Source organism: Neovison vison, chromosome 4 (assembly GCF_020171115.1).
Source record: "Neovison vison isolate M4711 chromosome 4, ASM_NN_V1, whole genome shotgun sequence".
Classification (NCBI taxonomy): Eukaryota; Metazoa; Chordata; class Mammalia; order Carnivora; family Mustelidae; genus Neogale; species Neogale vison.
The window spans coordinates 153,147,044-153,168,740 of record NC_058094.1 but is presented as its reverse complement, the minus strand read 5'-3'; the positions used below and the strand labels follow the sequence as shown (position 1 = coordinate 153,168,740).

The 21,697-nt window shown below is 35.0% G+C and overlaps 1 protein-coding gene and 1 non-coding gene across 3 annotated transcripts in view; one reads left to right on the top strand and one right to left on the bottom strand.

The window, feature by feature from the left end:
• Positions 1 to 21,697, top strand: part of SEMA3D (semaphorin 3D) — a 202,989-nt gene that overhangs the window by 97,412 nt on the left and 83,880 nt on the right. For both annotated transcript variants that reach the window (XM_044245928.1, XM_044245929.1), the window contains exon 4: positions 16,657 to 16,719. In XM_044245928.1, the coding sequence (XP_044101863.1) occupies positions 16,657 to 16,719 (63 nt within the window). The remainder of the gene's footprint in view (positions 1 to 16,656; positions 16,720 to 21,697) is intronic.
• Positions 10,963 to 11,067, bottom strand: LOC122905764. The gene has a single exon (XR_006384443.1). It is a non-coding gene; the product is annotated as a U6 spliceosomal RNA (small nuclear RNA).

Genomic DNA, 21,697 nt, shown 5'->3' with positions numbered 1-21,697 from the left:
CACTAAAGAAAATCTTAGTTTCACAGTTTTGCTTTAAGAGCTGCTACATAGCTAACAAAGCATTTTTCTAAATATGTCTCAGTTTTAGTATAAGAGCAAAAAGCAATTCATACTTTTAAGGGAATTTGTTCTTATGCTATTCTCTGCCTTCAGGGATTAGAAGAAAAAGTTCATTTATCTGAAATGAGTGTATTAGATCATTGCTTAAAATAAGTTCTGATAACATAACTTCCTTCTGTGACTATTTTAAGCAAATCTCTCTTTGGCTGCATTCCATCCTTGAAATGTGCTAATATTTAATAAAATAAATGTTTATGAAATATTGATTTCCCTCATGATACTATTGAAATAAATGGTTATTTGAACACATTGTAAAATTAGGGACTGTACCAGAGATTTTCTGCCCAGCTGATATTCCTTTATCTTTATAAAATGTATAATTCATGACGAGGTTATGTATACAAAAGAAATAATTTATGTTTATGTAGGTATCCACATTGAAAATTTATATAAATCACTCCAGTGCTAAAAGGTACTCCACAGTAGCAAGTTTAAGTGTCAAGATGGAGTGCTTTAGCAGTGTTTAGACCTATGTGGTTTGCATTGGCTCTATGCCCTTCAGCAAAAATCCAAACTTCTCTGTGGAAGAAACCACACATGGTGGGACTCTGTGGGGCTGAAGGATGTCCTTTGTACGCCCTAGACTTAAAGCAATCTACAACATATAATTGAGTTAGGAGTGACTGGTTGGGGATATTTTTCTCTGGGAAATTAAAAAAAAAAAGTCTGCAGAAAGCATTCATTTGCAGTGTCAAATTTTAGGATATGTGTTTATGTAAAAGTCTTTGTACAAACAAGGATGTGCCTATTGAAAAATGGCCATCATTACTTCATAACTGCCACAGGCCTTTAGTGGGGAATCCCCGGGATTTTTAGCAACATCCTTTACCAGATGAATTCAGCAAATATCCTTTGTATTATCTTTATTCAAAAGAGATTTTGAGTCTTCTACAATGAATGGTACAGCTATATCTCAATAGTTTTGATGACTAATGACTGTAGAGGAAGAGCATAAAAAGTCAACCTTTTAGGATATTTCTCCTCTCTAGAAAGTAAAATTTAAGTACACCAGGTGGTTTGTTTTGTGTTTTAGGGTTTTTTGTTTTGTTGTTGTTGTTATTTAGATTAGAAGGATAAGATTCTGATCTTTTCTTGACAGAAATGACTATTTCCACAGGGATTTAATAGACTTAGCGGCAAGTGTAAGCACGCGTGGTGGGATACTTCTCACTTCAAGTAGGCTTTTCCACTATTGGTCCATAAGCCCTCTCTCTTCAGCTAAGAAATACTCTGTACATCAGATACAGGTTTAGGATAGATATGCACATTGATTGGACATTTCCTCCTCCCACCACTAGACCAAAATGAAATAGTCAGAAGCAGCCCAACGTGCTTGCATTCCAAGGGAAGGATGTGTATCTGGAACCATTTCTTACTGTTGTGCTATAGGTTAACTTCCCCCAAAAGCCATCCAGGAGGGGGAGATTAGTTTATAGGGTATTTGTCAGGGAGTGTTCTTGGGATCAACACGTGTGAGAGGGCCACTGGGGAAGTAGTATTAGATAAAGAAACAACTGAGCTGTGATGCAGACCAAATAAAGCCTCAGCTGACAGGCCAAACTGATAAGGTGGCGAGTATTTCAATATTTCCCTGTAGTGTAAGTGATAATACCATTATTCAACTGAGTTTATCTTATAAAAGAGAATCTCCATTTTCTCCCTATCTAATCCATTCACCATGACCATCAGTGTTATCTCTTAAACAAATAAAAATCTGACCATATTTCTTCTCTGTTTATACACTTCTGGAGTTCTTGATTTCCGATGAAGTTGAATGAACTCCAGATTTCTGTTGACTTCCAAGGCTCTCCCTGTTTCCAGTCTTATTTTTATCCACTGTTCATTATTCCCTCACTTGCCACTTATTTTCTGCTTCCCTCCCTTCCTCTCTCTCATTCTTTTACCCAATCTTCTCTGTTAGTTCCTTTCAAAATAAATTCCTTTCAAGTTCTGTGCTTTTGCTAAAACTTCATGAAAGTGCCACTCACTTTTTTGCTCATCTCATTCCTCTGAATTCTCCAAGGCAGTTGCCGAATTTTACCCTTCTATTGCTTTCTGCTCCCCAAGGCTCCCATTATGGTACAGGAATTGACAATCCTTTATGTTTACTACAGCATTTTGCATTTTAATATCAATGTCAGTTGTCCTACTGATAGAATTATCTTTATTCATTGGTATAAACAAGTATATCCCCCATCCAAATTATACCCTTTTTGAATGGGGAGTGAGCTATTTTCCAAGCATCTCTGATTCTCCTTTAGCATATAGTACAGTGTCTTACACATAAAAGACACTACAGAATATGTTTCTTCATTGTTTTTTGAATTGGGAATTTTGTCCTTTTTCTCTCTTGATTGTAAGACCAATGTATCAGGCTTAACACATAGAAGAAAAGACACCTAAAACTTAAGGAAATTTATTATATTATATAATAAGAATAATGTCCAGAGTTTGGGTGGCTACAGAGATGGACTATTATCTGCCTAAAGACATTATCAAGGACCCAGTTATTTCTGTCTCTTCTGTCTGTCATTCTTTGTTGGCATTATCCTTAGGTTGGTAGCAAGATGACAGTGACAATTTTAGGGGTCACATTCAGACAAGAAAATGTACAGTGATTAAAGATCATCAGTTACTATGTCTCTTTCTTAGGATCAAGAAGACCTTTCTTGAACCCTCACATCTCATTGGCCTGAAATATGTCAATTCCCATTTTTGAACTTAAAATAGGGTGCTTACATCAATCAATTACCTGAAGCAGAAGAAATGTGCAGGAATCAATTACATTGATCATTGCACTTACAGAGAGGGAATACAAAACAAGTTTTCTGGACAAAAAATCATTTAGGGACTCACACTTTTCTCATTTACTAAGGCTACCTGAGGCAAACAGATGTTTCCTCAGCCAGTCAAAAGGAAAAGTATATGTTGCCTATTTGGGGAGAATTATGAAGATTAGATAGTTCTGCAAGGAACTTATCTGGAAGGATTTATTTTTCTTTTAGGACATAGCCTTGGAAAGTATTCATTATGAGAAAACATCCTTGAGGTAATTCATTTTTCAACACCCTACATAGTGAAGGTCAAAAAATCAGCTAAACTTTACTTTTCTTGCTTATGTGAGAGTTCATCTGCCACAATGAAAGTTCTCTGTTACTCTCTAATGTTACTCTCTAATGTATGAACTCTGGTCTTCTGCAGATCTCTTCAGATTTTCTTATACTCTGTAAGTTTTCTTCCTTCAATATTGTAAGAATTGGACGGGTGAGGTTGTTGGGAGTGAGTAAGAATATAATTAGCTGAAAGAATTAAAGACTACATAATTACTCTGTAGTACAAGTAGTTAGCATTATCCACTAAATAATGTACAGAGAACATATTTTTTAAATAAAATAACAAATACCACTTAAGCATCATTGAATATATATCTTAACAGAATTTTACCCTAAATAACATTCCTTTGATTTGGTTTTATCAGTCTTTGGGTTGAAACCAACTATATGCATTGTAGAAGTAAAACTTGGGAGGCTTTTAAAAATATATATATTTATTTATTAATTTTAGAGAGATAGAAAGAGTGACTAAGGGGAAACAGAGAGAAGAAGAGAGAAACTCAAGTACACTCTTCATTAAGCGCAGAGTGTGACGCAGGGCTCAAACTCATGACCCTGAGATCAGACCTGAGCCGAAACCAAGAGTGGGACATTTAACAGACTGTATCACCCAGGGACCCTGGGGATACTTTTTAGTGACCGAACTTTGTATATTTTCTTCTTTTGTTCTACTTTAGTCAGTGTTTCTTTTTCATTTTTTCATTAAAAAAAAATCAGTTGAATGTCTACTGTTGTCAATGTGCATAGGATTTGAACTAGCTCAAGACGGGTGGGTAAAATTTGGATTGTTGTTAACAGGTTAATTAAAAATAGTTTGCATTTATATTTGGAACTTGCAGTCTGTTGTTTCCTTATTTAGTTAAGATGGAGGAAAAACACGGTTGAGAAACTGAGTAAAGTTGTTTTCCTGTATATATTTCCATGCATATATTTCTCACAGTTCAAGGTCAAGAAACTAGATTTCCCTGGCCTAGCTCTTAACATCTTATGCCACCTCCAGAGTCAGAGAAAGTATATGAAAAAATAATTTTAAAAGTCCTCAAAAAAGATGGTCAGTGGTAGATGGACATTTATATCCATTATCATTAATTTATAAGCAATGCTTCAGAAACCTCTTCATGTGCACATAATAATAATGACCTTTTGACATTTGTACTACATGATTTAGGGGCCTACGGCTTCTAAACAAATGATCTAAACTACGTGATATCTGGCACTTTGACCAGAAATGGACATTCTCTACCTCAACCAGGCTTAAATGGTTCCAGTAATAATCCATATAAAATCCAGAGCCTTCTCTATGTAAACTCCAGAAATCATATATATAAGCTGAAAGTCTCTCCCTCTCTCCTTTTTCTGTCCTTCTTTCATTTTTTAAATGTAATCATAAGTAACAGTAAAGTGCGTGTGTGTGTGTGTGTGTGTGTGTGTGTGTAATCTCCAGTAATCTTGTTATGTTAGTTACTTTGACTTCTGAGTTAATGAATTGCTGGGATCTTTCTATCTGAAAATGTTACTCACTTTAGAAGCATCTCAAACCATGCATGGGTGGAGTGAGCCTCTAAATCAAGATGTAAGCAAACAGGTCACAAAGGGGATGATTTATTAAATTAAGTATTTCTTTTGTATTCATAATTATTCAAGGATTTATTCTTGGTTTCCTTTGCTTCTCTCTCTCACTCCTCTCTCTCTCTCTCTTTATTCTTTCTCAAGTGGGCTATAGAAGCAGCCAGGTAGATCAATGAGAAATAAACTTACTCTGAGACTATAGTTATTGTTTATTTTACCTATAACCCAACGGCGACTGGTATGTCAACTCAAGGAGTGTAATAATAAACAACTTTATTTTACCTCCTGCAATTCTTTCATCTATTCTGTGGAACTCTTCTCCAGACCTGTCTGGTAACCCCAGCAGGCTACCATGGTTTTCGGGGTTACTCTAAGGTAGTACAGGCAGTTGTTATCCAGCAATTAAAAGGCCTGGTCTGATGTAATAAAACTTTCAACCTCATGTAACATCAAACCTCTGATTCTTCTACCTGTTCCTGTTTGAACATGCCTTGTGAGGGAAGACTCCCGGCAGGGAGGTGTTCAGAGATTTGTCTTTGTCCCTTCCTAGCACTTTTTCTTTTCCTGAAGCTTGTTAAACACAGTTTATGACCCCTCTAGTCAAATCAGAAGAAGGGAAGAGGAGAGGGGTTTGGACAAGTGTCTACTCTACTGTCATTATCAAAGGGACCTCACTTTTCAACTTTCCGGCCTTGTCAGATATTTAAAGGTGACTTTTCTTTCAAAGGCATCTTGGTGAGTTTTGGGGGGAATTTCCTCTTTCTGGAGTTCTTTCCCTCACAGTTCTCTGGGTAAGTGTGACTACATTTCTTCTCTGACTGGTATATTCCCATTTTTTATCCTAAGATGGATTGCACTTTAATGAGGTATTAACTTCTGAAGTTTTTTCACTCAACATTCTTGAACAGGACCTAAGGTGACCTCATGCCATTCCATTTTTGAGCAAGCACGGCTGCCATCTGTTCCCTGGAAAGCCATCATGTGTCTTTTCCTGGACACACTCTAGAAGTTCAGCCTGATATCAGTATAGACACTGAGTCTGGTCTCTGTTTTCCCTGCAGCTTGTCAGGCTCTCTCTCACCTTTAGACATTAATCTAGAATGTTCCAACCAACTGCATGTCTAATAGCAGGTGCTTCTTGAGGTCCTATCAAAATTCCTTTCCTGGCACCTACTCCTCACACTGGGGGTTGTAGGACAAATTATAGACCTGTCTCAGGTGAACTATCCTTCTCTAGGGAAAGGAAAAAGCTTTCTAATCTCCAGTTTCCGAGTATTTACAGCCAAACATGGGGTGAAATTATCTATAGGATTCTTGGCTGCCTACATAAGAAATTTTTGCCTCTTGACCTAGCATTTCATTTTTGAATTTTTATTCAGCTAAAACTTCTCTTTTAATATTTTGCCTTACTACCAAAGCCAAAAAATGAACCCTCAAAAGGATGTTGTTTTATCTCCAGATTTAATGGGCATCCTTCTTATATATCATTCCTGAAGTATACAAACTAGAACCATAGAGGCAACCAAAAGAAGAATGTTAATGTTCTTTGTAGTATTATTTGCCTTTTGACTAGTACAGCCTCAAACAAAACATATGCTGTTTTACATATTGTTTTGCATGTTTTTCTACAGATTTCTGTTGGAATCTGATTCCATTTTTCAATGATCTTCGAAATTGATCTTTCATTTTGAGATAATACTTAATCATCTTTGCTCTTTTTTAACTAATTAAAAACTCATTTCTCTTAATACTCATTTGTGCCAAAATTAAATATTATATCTAAAATGTTCAGGGTGGGGCTACCTGGGTGGCTCAGTGGGCTAAGCCTCTGCCTTCGGCTTGGGTCGTGGTCTCAGGATCCTGGGATTGAGCCCCACATCAGGCTCTCTGCTCAGCAGGGAGCCTGCTTCCCCCTCTCTCTCTCTGACTGCCTCTCTGCCTACTTGTGATCTATCTCTGTCAAATAAATAAATAAATAAAATTTTTAAAAAAAATTTTAAAAAATAAAATGTTCAGGGTTATCTGGGTGGCTCAGTCCATCTGCCTTCAGCTCAGGTCATAATCCTAGGGTTCTGGTATCACCACATAGGACTCCCTCCTCTCTGGGAGCTTGATTCTCCATGTCCTTTTGCCCCACCCCCCCTGCCCCTGCTCATGCTCTCTCTCACACATAAATAAATAAATAAATGCCTTTTAAAAAAATTAAAAAATAAAATGTTCAAAGAATTGCTGTGTTAAGTGAGATCTCTTAATGAGCCCCACCAAAAACCTAAAACTTACTAGTTAACCATATAGTTTTCAAGGAAAAAGCAGTATAATACTTATAATTTTTCTGTTTAAAGTAATTTATGTTTGTTTTTAATATAAAAACTCCTAAATATGTTTCAGGGGAAGGGAAGTTTTCCTATGGATTTTAAAATGAAAAATCACTGTACAAAAGCAATATATACATTACCCAGTCTACCTAAGATAAACCCATATTTTTGTGGAATGAGTTGACACAACTTCGTTTTGCCTTGCTAAAATTTAGGTCCCCACATTTGCTTCAGAACTTGACTCTGCTGGTTGTTTAACCACAAAATAATCAGAATTATTTAAAAGAAAACATTGGATAAACATAAATATTAAACACTTAACCTAGAACTTGCTTACGTTAAGAAGATTGGTTTTTTTTTTCTTTTTAAAAAAATGTTAGTAAGGCAATTCCATGTTTATAAATGTGACAGTTGTTTTTCTTCCACTTAATAGTCATAATGCAATTTTTGTACTATTTTTCTCCTTATTTAACATCAACTCAATATGTGATTATAAAAATTAAATTACTTAAAGTCCATCACTGTGCCCCTATTTTTAAGCACTTATATTAAGAAAATAACCAAGCTAAGTGAGTTTGTAATTTTAAATACAATAATTTTTTAGTGGAATGTTTAAACACCCTTCTCTGCATAACATGCATGAAAAGCGCTTTGTTATTTCCCTTTCCTCAAGGAAGTCTAAAACAAGAGGGTTTTCATACATGAAGATCCTGCATTTGCTTGTTTTATACTGAGTATAAGCAGAAAGGCTTTTATAAGTCTGAATGACCTTCTGACTCCAGTTCTAACTCACATCATGGCTGAATAAGACATTCCCCTCTAATGCTTTGCCCTATAAATTTATTATTTAGGGAGAAAGTCTCAATAAATAACTGCTCATTTAAAATCAAAGGGATTGATAAAAAGAGAATTGCCACCTTTTTTATTCTTAGTTAATATTTGAAATTAAGAAAATATAAACGTCGGAAACTATGTGGACATCCCAATAAGTTAACTTTTGTGATACGGCACCCTGCTTAGTTTCATGGTGATTAATCTGTTCCCAGTGCCTGTGAAGCACATGCTGTCTAGTAACCGCAGAGGTAAAACAATCACCTCGTTCATGGACGTGTTGACTACCCAGCCTGGGTGCCCATGGGCCGGTCCCATCTGGTCACTGTCACGGACTATCAGGATGTGGTCAGATTTCTGCCAGAACTCTCACAAGAACTCCTTTCCTGTCTCTAATTTTAAGAGAAACTTTGCAGATCACTTTTCAATAATTATTGAGTGCTTACTACGCATGTGATACTGTGCCAGGTACTAAAGAGAGTAGGAAGTAGAAGCAATGTTCCTTGTCACTCAAGATCGGTAGTCACTAAACTTTAGTGAGTCATTTATTTAAGTTGTACACTTAGGAAGGTAATGAAGACTGCGACCTGTATGTCATACAGAATTATAAAATCTATCACCAAGCGTAATTGCACTCCCATTCACATGTGACTGCAGCACAAATTCAAAACTACCAGTCCATTCATGGGTTTCCTAAAACTGCTTTTAGGTATCGTGATACAATAACATTCCTCTCACTTCTTGCAATATATGATTTTTGAGCTCCTACCCTGTCTCTAGCACTCTTCCAGAGGCTGGGCATCCAGTGGAAAATAAAACTGGTTAGGTCTCTGTTCTCATGGGGCCTCCAGTTTCTAAAGGGAGTGTTTGATAGAGACCAAAAAAAGGAAAGAAATAAGAAAATATCACATAAGTGTTGTTAAAAACTGTGGTGATAATCCTGGGCAGGGGGGGACCCAACTTTATTTATTCATTCATTCATTCATTCAAAGTTTCTATTTCAATTCCAGGTAATTAACATAGAGTGTAATATTAGTTTCAGGCATGTGATATACTAATTCAGCACTTCCGTACACCAGCCTGGGCTCATCACAACAAGTGTGTGCTCCGTATTCCCCATCACCTATTTCACCCGTCCCCATGCCCGCCTCCCCTCTGGTAACCACCAGTTTGTTCTCTGGAGTGAAAACTCGGTTTCTTAGTTTGCTTCTCTCTCCTTTTTCCCATATGCTTGTTTGTTTTATTTCTTAAATTCCACATAGGAATGTGATCATATGGTGATCAGTGAAGTGGGGGCTCAAATTTAGTATTCTAGTTCCATTGCATTCCATTGATCTTTATGCCCAGGAAAGGGTCCCAAACTCAATTTACTTGCAAAAGGAAAGTGCCCAATGGATATGATAAACACCAGTGTATTAGCATTCAGAGACATTTGGTGGAAGAAGGCTAAATGTGAAATCGGCTTTGAGCTGAGTCCTGAAAAAGAAAAGGGAGAGTCAAGTCTCACTCAAGACTTCAGGAAGGAAGGTACATGGGCAGATCATACCCAAACTTAAGAGTAAATCTCCCCATCCATAATAATTCTGTGCCCCTTCTCCAACCCCAGCCAGTTTTAATCATGCAAGCTCTACTTTTGGTTCTGTTGTCCTTATTTTTCAGGACATCATTCTTTGAGCTCAGATCTCCTACCTCTCTCTGTTCCTGGAACCCAGAGCAGTCCTTGCTCGCTTGGTTGTTTCAAATCCTTTACCATATGGCATTTAGGCCAACATTTTCCCAACTCTTTTTACAACTGTTCAAAACCATCTGCATTTTTAGGGCTCTGAATTTTTGTCCATAATTAGGTTTTATGAATAAGTTGTAACTTTCCCTTCTGTGTATTCCATTCAATTTTGGCATCTCTGAACTAGGCCAAGGGCCATTTGACTGACCTTACACTGGCTAAATTGAGTCAATTAAATTGCTTCTCCAAAGATGTAACAAAGAGCAGATATAATTAGAATTTCCTTAAGATGTTGTTATAAGCCTTATCATTATTTGAATGTTTCTGTAACTTGCTTAAGATTAAATAATTAAAAATAAAGTGCCTGACATTTTCACCTTACTGGGTGATACTGTTAATATGCTTTATAAATTATGAATGAAACAATAAGTGTTAGAGACCTTGCAGGATTTACTTGTGAGTTTTTCTAACCTGTTTGTATTCAAGCGGAAGTAAAATTTCTTCAAAGAACAACAAAAAACAAAAAACATTTTGGATTTTGGATAGAGATAAGCAAATAAAATCAGTATAAGATAATCAGATCATAGGTTGTATTTTTAAATGCATGCCACTCCCATTATATTTTCATAAGGAAGTTGATATTAAATCTCTTTTAAAAATATGTTTAAAATGTAACTTTGTCAGTAGGGCCTGTCTCATAAAATGTAACTTTATAACCACTGAACATATGTAAAGTGACGCTGAGGACAATTTTCATTTCATTAAAATGATCTCTTATTATACTGGTAATCTATATTCTATAACTCTGAAAGAAAAAAATATATATATACATATGTGTATTTTTATTCTTAGTCTTTAAAAAAAAACAATTTGGGGGCACCTGGGTGGCTCAGTGGGTTAAAGTCTCTGCCTTCGGCTCAGGTCATGGTCCCAGGGTTCTGGGATCGAGTCCCACATCACGCTCTCTGCTTGACAGAGAGCCTACTTTCCCCCCCTCTCTCTATGCCTGCCTCCCTGCCTATTTGTGATCTCTGTCAAATAAAATAAAATCTTAAAAAAAAAAAAGAAAAAGCAATTTGGAGGGCACTTCGGGGGGGACTCAGTCAGTTAAGCATCTGACTTTGGCTCAGGTCATGATCTCAGGGTCCTGGGATCAAACCCCACAACAGGTTCCCTGGTGAACACTGAGTCTGCTTGCCCCTCTGCTTCTCCCCCAACTTATGTTCTCTCTCTCTCTATCTCTCTTGCTATCTTTCAAATAAATAAATAAAATCTTTACAAAAATTTAAACAAAAAATAATAATATGGATTGAGTTTATGTGTCATCTTTGCACAGGTACCATGCTATTCTTCTGTGTATCATTCTACTTAGTAAATGTGCTGCCACAGTGAGGGCTACACATATATTTTTAGACGTTAATATTTGATCCTCCTAAGTGAAATTTACACAAATTAATCCCTTGGAAATATTGTATTTCAGTTGTGAAATGTTATGAAAACAACATAAATATAATAGCACAGTTAAATCAGTAAATTATAGAATATGGAGACTGACATCTCAGACATACTTGTTTTGAAACATTAACCAATAAATTGCCACTTCCAAGTGCAGAAATTTTATAAATTTATTACTTGTTTCCCAGAGTAGTTTTCTGTTACTAACTTGATCTATAAGATTAGCACTCAAATTAAAATTAATTTGCAACCCCAATTATTTAGTAGCGGTTCAATTAGTAGTTACACCCTGAATAATTATGTTGAGAGAAATTCTTGTTCATCTGGATCCACAGAAAAGATATGTTTGGTTTCTGACATTTGTTCTCCATGTGGGTGGAGAGCGCAGTGGTAAGCTTTGTACGTATTTGAGATCCTTTGTATCTAAGCACCAACGTTCCAAATACTACTGTCAGCCAAAATGATAGCCTTACAAGCTGTCTCTGGCACATCATACAATGTTAATTAAGAACTAGTGTTCCCTCAAAATGAAACCAGAGAGGAATACAAACCATAAGAGACTCCTGATCTCAGGAAACAAACTGAGGGTTGCTGGGAGAGAAGAGGTGGCTGGGTGATGGACACTGGGGAGGGTATGTGCTATGGTGAGTGCTGTGAATTGTGTAAGACTGATGAATCACAGACCTGTACCCCTGAAACAAATAATACAGCATATGTTAATTAAAAAAAAAAAACTAGTGTTCCATGGCAATATTTCAGGACAATTATTATGGCAATTACGCAAGTAGCATCTCTGCCTCTGGTACGTCTCTTTTTGATAAATGAAAGAAAAATATCCTCGGGTAACTTTCTAAGGGAGTCGTACAGCTGCATCAACTTTAGGGGTATGGGTTTTGTTTGTCCTGCTCATACAGCTTTTAATATAGCATGACATTGCATGTACCATGCTCTGAAGTGCAAGGAAATGTACATGTCATTTTACTGCCAATAAATTCGGAAGTCATGAGAATATTAAAAGCCACTGCTTCAAAACTGTTCACGTTACCTAAGAGGGATTTTTATGGATTTTGTGGACACTGTATTTTTACTGAAATAATCAGGGCTACTGAATATGATAATACCCAGTACTGAAATAATCTGTGGATCTCAGGTCCTTATTGGGCTTTTGTGTAAACCAAGCTGAAACTTGGGAGTATTCATGAATTCTGTTATTCGTGATTTCATGAATTCTGTTATTCTGTACTCAATCAGAGTTAGTATCTAGAGTTAACATCTCTCTGGATGTATCTCTGTGTGCATCTCTCTCTCTTCTTCCTCTCCATCCTCCTACAAACACGTACACACGTATATGCACATATGCACATGCTCACATACCGTGCACACGTGCATATATACACGCACATATGCATACACACAATTTGACTAGAAGAATATGAAAGTGGTGAAGGACTTTTATTATGTATATAGAGATATAGTGATATGTATGTCACATATATGCCATTTCAAAACATTACTGAAAAACCGAAATATTACTTGAACATCTTTCTGCCAACCCCATATAAGTATGTGGGTTTTTTGTTGTTTTTACTTATTATTTCGCTTGATTATATTTTTAAATTCAATTAAGTGAAATTTTGCTTCTTTAAATTCCTTACCAACAAAGCATTAAAAGGAATATTTTTTAAAAGACCCTTTATTCTAATGACTAGGTGGTGAGTAAAAGAAAATCCTGCTATAAATCATAATTAAAGTGATAGCTTTTAAATATTGGCACAACTACAATGATTCTTTTTGCCTCCTTTTAAGTAAATGTTTTGAGGCTGGAAGACAATCAGATATCTCCTAGGTTGTTGTCATTAAGGTAATTCTATTTGCAATTCCTGAATTCTTGACAGCATTGTGTCAAAATAAGATAGTTTCTAATCTTAATGAATCTTTATTTTTAAGGCTTACATTATCTTAAGAAATAAAATTATCTTTGTGATACTATCTTGAATTACTGTACAATAATAATGATTAAAGGATAATTTCTGTTTTTAACAGGGTCTAGACATTATGGGATTGAAGGCAAATGATGAAAAGTGAGATTACATTTTGGGAAAAAATATCCTTTATAAACAGAAATTAGAAGATTTATTTAAAATTGGTTTCTGGCGCTCAACAAATTCTCAGTGCTTAGGTATCTTTGTAAAACATTTACCCACTAATCAAAAACCTGATTCTCTGATGCTTGTAATTTTAGTTTTTTTTACTTCATTAACTAGGATGACACATTTCAATTTATAATTATGTGACTTAACAGTCAATTCAACTTACAATTATAGGACTTAAAATTAATAGCCGAAAGTGTACAACAAAACCATTAAAACATCTTTTAGAGATTTGTATTCCTTTGCAAAGAGAGGAAAGGAATCTGCAGCTCCTGTTTTTAGCGTTAAGTCTTTAAGAAAAAATTAGAGTCGAAACTATTAAGAGCAAGTAATTGGAAACAATGGCTCAAAAGTCGGGCTCTGTATGTTGGTCAGCCACTCGGGGTCCTGTGGTGCCCCTGCGCCCAGTGACTCTATCCTCTGAGCTCTCTGCTCACTTTGTATCTCCTGGAGAAATGCAGTTACCTTCTCTGTTTATAGAACTATCTTCCTGACTCAGTGCCACACCTTGCCAGGCATACAGAGGGCCCTTTGTAATTATGTGTGTGTTGAAGGAATAATTAGTGAACAATACCTACTTTGTGCTAACTTTGAAACTTTCATTCAGATTTCAAAGAAGACATAAGGATAGCTTCTACATTTCATCACTCTTTAAATAACTCCCTCCTTTCTGAAGTCCCTACAGATATATTCAAAATCAATATTAGAAACATTTATCTCATGATTTGATTTAACTCACCACCCAGTAAGCTGATTCAAGATTAAAAAAAAAAAAAAATAGAATCCTGTGATAATCTTCCTCCTCTTTAAATCGTATTTACTTAATATAGAAGAATTCTGTATTTTCCTTTTCTTTTTTTATAGAATTTATACCAATATGATATTTAGATCAGAAAAAATATCTGTAATTATTTGTTCTAAATTTATTTCTGGAATGTGATTGAAATTTATCATAAAAAACAGAAAAGACTAGCATCTGACATATTTTAAGGACTCAAAGAAGTTTTAATCTAGAGACCAAGTAAAACGAACTAATGGTTAAACGCGTTGGCAGATCATGGCTATGTATTCTGCATACCCTTTGTTTTAAGTCCAATGAAATCATTATAATATTCAAGAATCACTATAATATTACAAAGTCACTATAATATTCAAGAATCAGCAAATACCAAGTTACAGTTTTGCAAGATGAAAGAATTTTGGAGATTGGTTGCATGAAGTGAAAATACTTGATGATCCTGAACTATAAAAATAGTTAAGATGGTAAAATTTATGTTATGTCCATTTTACCACAATTAAAAATAATAATAAAAATGAATCATCAAGAAAAAATAACTTGAGACTGGCTTCAGTGTTTCTGCTACTAATGGTTAAAAATAAGCAAATATACAAACAATTAAAAAGCAACTGGAAGAAACTTTCAACTTTCCCACCAACCGCAGTGTTCTATGCTTACTCTGCATTCATTCATTTATTTAGGACCTCATGATTCTGGGTAGATGATTGACTATTGTCCATCAGCCTATGCATGGCCCATTTTGATTAATTTATTCTCTAATCTGCATTACTCAGCTGTTTTAAATTATGCATTAAATTCCTGAAATACCATCCCCAACAAAAGCTAAGGTCTGATAAATAGCTGTTCCTTACTACCATGTAAGCCTTCTTTTTTCCAGTCTGGAGCAACATTGTTCTGAATCTCGTGTTCATCACTCTCTTGTTCTTCTTTTTTACTTACTTATTCCATCTACACATATACCTTAAAAGTGTCTATTTTATTTAAGGTTTTTTTTTTTTTTTTTTAAACATTATTCTGAGGGGATCATTCTGTTTGTAATTTGGGGGACTGTACTTTTTTACCTGACAACAAATTGCTAATTTTTATTGCTGTGGTCTAGTTGTATTTTATGGCTTGCTAATTTTCAAAATTGTGTGAACACATAATTACCATGATTTAAACCATTTTTGAATAAATAGCATCTTCAGGTCCTTTTTACAAACCGCATCAAGGTTAGCCCATCACTTGAGTGTACTTGCTGGTTCTAAACATTCTGCCTGTATTTTGCTAGAGATGCCTAGGCACACCTTTGGACATAATTTGCAGCCTGTTAAAATGTGCTCTAGTTGAAAAATCTTGCTTCTTTTTAAAATCTTAGTAATTTTATTGAATTTGCCTATTAAGAGAGTTTGAGTGGTATTCTGTATTCTTCTTTATTCAGAGCCATAAAACCCTAAAGTTTTACTATGAAGATAATACCATATAAATACTTGTGACTTCTAAGTCATTTGTGAATTCCAGGTTTAACAAGTCTCTTTCGGTGCATTCCCTCAGGATAGTTTCCTGTTTCCTCAGCTGTTAAGACATTTTCTGCTAACACTGGTGAGAAACATAATCAGTTTGTCAGGAACTCTTGGAACATATAAGCAACTCGGGAGTTAGTTCTTCTTGTTTCTTCTTGCCTGTAGCTTAGCACAATGTTTCTTTCTTTAAGCTAACGGAGTAAAGTAACTATTTGAGCTTTATTTTGCAAAACCTTCTTGACAGAATTGCTAAAGTTTGTTAAAAAAAGAAAAAGAAAGAAAGAAAGAAAGCATGTGGGATAAATGAAGATGGTTAAAACATGATCAAAAGCTACCAACCAAGGGATTTGCTGCTCTCGTCCTTAATCATTTCCCCAAATAATAATTACTATGTAGTGACTGAGACCCACTAGTTCAGACAGACTTTGGGTCATATTTTGGCTTTGCCAGTGACTACGTTTGTGGCATGTTACTTGACATGTTACTTAATGGCCGTATGAATGAGTTTTCTGAGTTGAAAATGGGGAGAGTAACTCCAGCCATCTAATGAGGTCATTGTGAAATTTAAATAACATAATACATACAAAAATGTTTAAGTGACAGATGCGCCTGAGCTCCATACATGTTACGTTTGCCAGCAGATCCACACTGATCTTTGACTTTGCGTGATAATAATGCTTGTAACAAGTGTTGTTTCATGCACTTCCCTGTACACATTTATAATGCCCCACTACTCTGGGTAAGTACACAAAAACAGCGTAAATAGAATCTCTTACTTAAGTAAATGCTATGCTGAAATTCTATTGGCATAACATTAAGATTTTATGGCCTTCTCAGCATAATCTACCTATATTAAATGAGAAGATTGAAATATACAAATGGATGGTTCTGTAGTTTTTCCTAGAAAATTTTTTAGGGTGGCTTTGGAAAATAACTGAATCTCAAGATTTTTACATCATATCTAACAACATGCTTTTAGCTTGATATCCACTCTTCAATTTAACACACTCATTCCCCTGATTAGAATTGTAGGGTGTTTTAGATATTGAGATTCTGACACACTTTGAAATGTTTTACAGATTTATTGGCCTGCTGCAAAAGAACGAGTGGAATTATGTAAATTAGCTGGGAAAGATGCCAATGTAAGTATGAGACTTTAAAAATATCTTTGTTAAACTGGTACTGATATGATAATAAATATTTATATTGGTTTTTATTGAATTAATTGTGTTGGTATATTATTTTTAAGACTGCATTAGCATCCTATGTAAAGATTAAGAAGATATAAAATATTTCTATCTTGGCAAATGGATTGCCATTCTTCTTAGAAATTTAGAAATACTAGACTTTCTAAAGTGTTAATTCTGGATATCATTTTTTTCTTCACACAAATCTCAGAAATGCACTTAAAATATAAAAAAAAAAACCATCAAAAATATACCCATAGGATTGTATATTTTTCATTTATATGCCTATATTTTGCAAATGCATACAAAATCATGAATATTTTAGCATCACAAACATTCAATTGATATTTAAGTTAATTTGGATTAAAATTAAACTTGTAACATCCAGAAGAAAAATTTCAAGAGCTGACATTATAGAGAGACTAAGAAGGATTATAACATTTTGAAAAAGAACTGGAAATAATTCACTCTAAAGTTCGCTTAAGCATAGTTATATGAAATAACTTATAAAGGATAAATACTGAGGTTCTAATAGAAACTTCTGGTTCAAGCTGCCTTAAGGAAACCTATAGATACAGGAGACCTACTTAATTGCTTCGGAGGCATCCTGTCTGAATTGCTTTCACATTGTCCAAGTTGTCCTGCATTCTCCCCCACATTGTGTTGTCTGTTTTATCTCCAGCAATGACGGAAGAGTGCTGTGGCTTTCTGCCTCTTCTCCTCATTGGAGTGTTCTGATTCAGGCCAGATGCTCTGTGTTCTGCCCTGACTTCTTGCCCTGTGGTGATAGGAAGAATTGTGTGCTCTCTCTCTCTCTCTCTCTCTCTCTCTTTCTCTCTCTTTTTTTTTTCCTTCTTGGCAAAATAAATGACTTCCTGAACGTAACTGAAGATGAAAAGAGGTTCTAAACTTTTCAGAAACATGGATATCTTGAGGCTTCTTGTGCAACAGGCTCTAATGTTGCTGTAAACACAGTAACCCAGGGGTATTAAGCTGAGCCATGCCTTTATATTTAATAACAACAAAGACTGTGTGTTAGAGGAAAGCATAATTGGATACAAAAATTCTCACTTTATCAACGGGACAAAAATAAAACAACATGACACATGATGCCTAATAATTGAGGGGAAGTTTAGAAGACTAAGAATTTGAGGCAGCTGGTTTGCTCATCCATTTGTTCATGTATTTATTTATTCAACAAACATTTATTAAGAACCTAAATATGTACATAAATATGTGTATGAAAGGATACAGTTTTTACTGTCATGGAGCTTTTAACACATAGTAACGATCACTGCAACACAAAATGATCAAAACAAAACAAAAGAAAGAAACTTATGATTATGCCCTATTTTGTTTTCTTTCAGTATTAAATGTTATCTTTTCAGGCACATTTATGTTAACAGAAATATATCAGGGGCTATTAGCATCAAAGGAAACAGGAAATAGTTTTTGCATTTATTTTACTTGAAATGAAAAAGATCAAGCTATTCTATAACACAGTCTTCTTCCTGTCTTATCTCTAATCTCTTCACCCTGTTTAATATCTTAACTGAGCAGGTGCTCAGGTCTGCAAATCCTCAGTCCTTTTTCTGTACCTGTAGGGGAAAAAAAGATGCATTGATTGTGAGAGTTTTCAAAATTATTTTAATAACAGTACAAACATGCCATAACAACACAAATACTTTAATATTTTGTGTCATACCAGTACTGAGTGTTTAAAAAGGAGGCAAGTAGGAAAAAGTGGTTTAAATTTCCTCCAATAAACTAATGTCAGTGTTCCCATGAGGGATAAAGACTCAAGGTCAAACAATCAGTGAAGGTTTTGTGACAGTGTTCTCATTTCAGAATGTTCACTAGTTCTAGTTATATAGTAACTCAGTTGCCCTTATTATTAAGTTAAAGCAAAGGGTGATAAACTTCACTGGTGGTGGTATCCTAGAGCATGTAGGACCCAGTATATGGAACCTATTCCTGCAATTCGTTTGTATTTGGGAGCTATAATCACCTTTAACCTTCAAGCACACCTACTACCAGCCCAGGACTAGAGATGTGGGGAGTTTTTCTCTTTTTACTGCAATCTGTAGAATTTGATGTTGACTCACGTAGGGATAATACAATTCTCTGTCTCCTTCTGTTTAATCTGTTTAATCTTTCTAATCTTTAAAATAATAGTATTTTTTAATTTTAGAAATACTAACACTTTTATAGCACTTACCATATTCTAGGAACAGCTTCCAGTGCTTTATAATCTCGTTTAATCCTTAAAACAATATTATATGCTAGACTTTATTATTATCCCTCCTTTTATAGATGAGAAGACTGAGGCCAGAAAAATTAAATGTCTTGCCCAGTATCACATATCTAGTAAATAGCGAGGCCAGGAATTGAATCCAGAAGTCTTGCCCCATAATCCGTGCTGTTACACAACACTGTGATCTACACATAAAGGTCTGAGCTCTCTGTATAAGGTCTGAAAACTTTATCCCTCAAACTGTACCCCTCAAATCCCTTCTCTCTTCAGTGTCCCCATAACAGAGATCCTCAGTTCACAGCATTGCACAGATTTCAGCCGACAGAAAACTGAGCCAAGTGTGTGGTTTTATTGACCTCTTTATTACCTTTGGCATTACCCTCTCTCCTCCCTTCTCTCTAGTAATTTTTACCTACTTCCCAAGAGTGTTTTTAGGATTAACAAGTGTTTGGAAAGACTGTCCCTTTACACAAAGGTACTATATAACTGGAAAAATAGTGAATTATTTACCATAATGAAAGTTAACTAATTGGGGTGGGGAGGGAGTGGAAGATGAGGAAACAAAAGAGAACTATTCCCCTTTCTGGACCACAGTCTCCAGTTTGGTCCAAAGAAAGGAAATAGTGACAGGAAGCTATTTCATAGTATTTTTGTTTCTGCTTAGAATATTATTCAAAAGAAAGTCTCTAAAGAAATGTCCTTAGTCCTGACTATAAAGAGTGGAGTCAACAGCTCAGTTCAGGCAAAAGAACGCACAGGATGTGGGTAGCCTGGGTTGTGTTTGTCATCTTAACCCTAGAGGCACACAACCTTGTCAATGGAGACATGACGTAGACTTCAAGGATCCTCCATCGCCCAATTTCTGTGATTACATTCTTTCTTTCTTCTTTTTTAAAGAACGTCTAAAAGCAAAACAAAGTGCTCCTTGCCGAAAGTTTGCAAATTACGTGGAAGTCATCCGTAAATACCTCCTCCCCCATGAACACTGCCCAGAGATAGCTGGTGACATTTTGATGTTTATTCTTCTATCTTATCTATTTACTATTTTTCAGAATGAAATCATTGTATACATAGTCCCCTAAAACATTTTTTTTTTCACTTTGCAAACTGCCATGAGCATTTTCCCATGTCATTAAATTCCTTTTTATAACACAACTTTTAATAGCCACACTGCATTCCTTTATATATTATTTCATCAATCCTCTATTGTTAGAAGTTTGGTATATATCCAGTTTTTAGCTATTATAAGTGATGCTTCACATGAAAAATCTAATATGTAAATACTGAGAACATCTTTGATTATTGAGTAGAATTACAGGTCAAGGATATAATTTTGGGGTTTTGGGGATATAAAATTATTTATACACATTGTAAAAATTACCCTCCAGAACATTTATGCCTTTTGTGCTTGAACCAGCAGTGCATGTTCATGAGGGGGTATATTTTGCCATACCCTTGCTAATTATGGTGGGTACAACATATGGTTAATATTTAATGCTAAAATGTAAATGAATAAAATAAATGTATTTAATCTTTGCCAACAAAAAGAAAATTATTTTTGTTATTTTTGCCTGAAGTTCTTTCGTCACTATAAATGCTAAATATTTTATGTAGTTGTAAAATTAGGGCTTATTTTTTGGAATTTCATATCCCTATAATTTCTTTATTTTTAAATTTTAGTGTTTTTCTTTTTCCTTACTGGTTATTTACAGATTTCAAGATATATATATATTATTATATCATTATTATTCATATTTTAAGATATAGAAATATGTATAAAATATATTATTACTTTGTGATCAGTTTACTTGAAAATATTTTTTCCCAATTATCCTATTTGATATATACACTTTTAAATATTTTAATAGGCATACTTTCCTTTTTTTCTTTAAAATATTTTCCTCTGTCTTGCTACAACAGCTAGTTTTTGCTCTGTAGAAACTTTTACTTTAGATCTCGCATTTTTAAGAGAGAAATGTAATATGGGGATTTTCATGTATTTATTTTGAAGTGTCGACAACTTATCAAAATATTCTCAACACTGTAAGACCTAAGCACATACCTGTGTAGAATTTATCTCTTTTTGAGAAAGAGAGAATGCATGCATGTGTTATCAGGGGAGGAGCCAAGGGAGAGGGAGAGAAACAATCTTCCAGCAGACCCCCGCTGAGCATAGAGCAAAGCTGGGCTTGATCCCAGGACCCTCAGATCATGACCTAAGCCTAAATCAAGAGTGGCTGCTTAAGCCGTTTAACCACTCATACACTCTGTAGACTGGATTCTGTTCTGAGGTCTGTTAGACCCTGGAGCACTGTGCAAAGTCTGTGGTAATGACCAAAAATGTTTGATGATCACTATATTCTGCAAAATACACTAAAAATAAAAACAAATTCGATACCTAAGTCATGAGTGTCTCTCAACATATAACCTAAATAAATTAAAATTGGCAATTATAAATTTGTTATCAGAATATATATAAAGCTGAATTAGATTTAATTGGACTATATATAAATCTAGAGAATTAAAATTGATGCATTTATGTGTTGCTTCCCCCCCCCCACCATATCTAGGGTGAAACTAAAATTCCAAGTGTTAATATATAATACAAATGTATATTAGTCTTTTCTTCCAAATATTTATTCAGTTTTACATATGTCTTATTTATTTAATCTCATACAA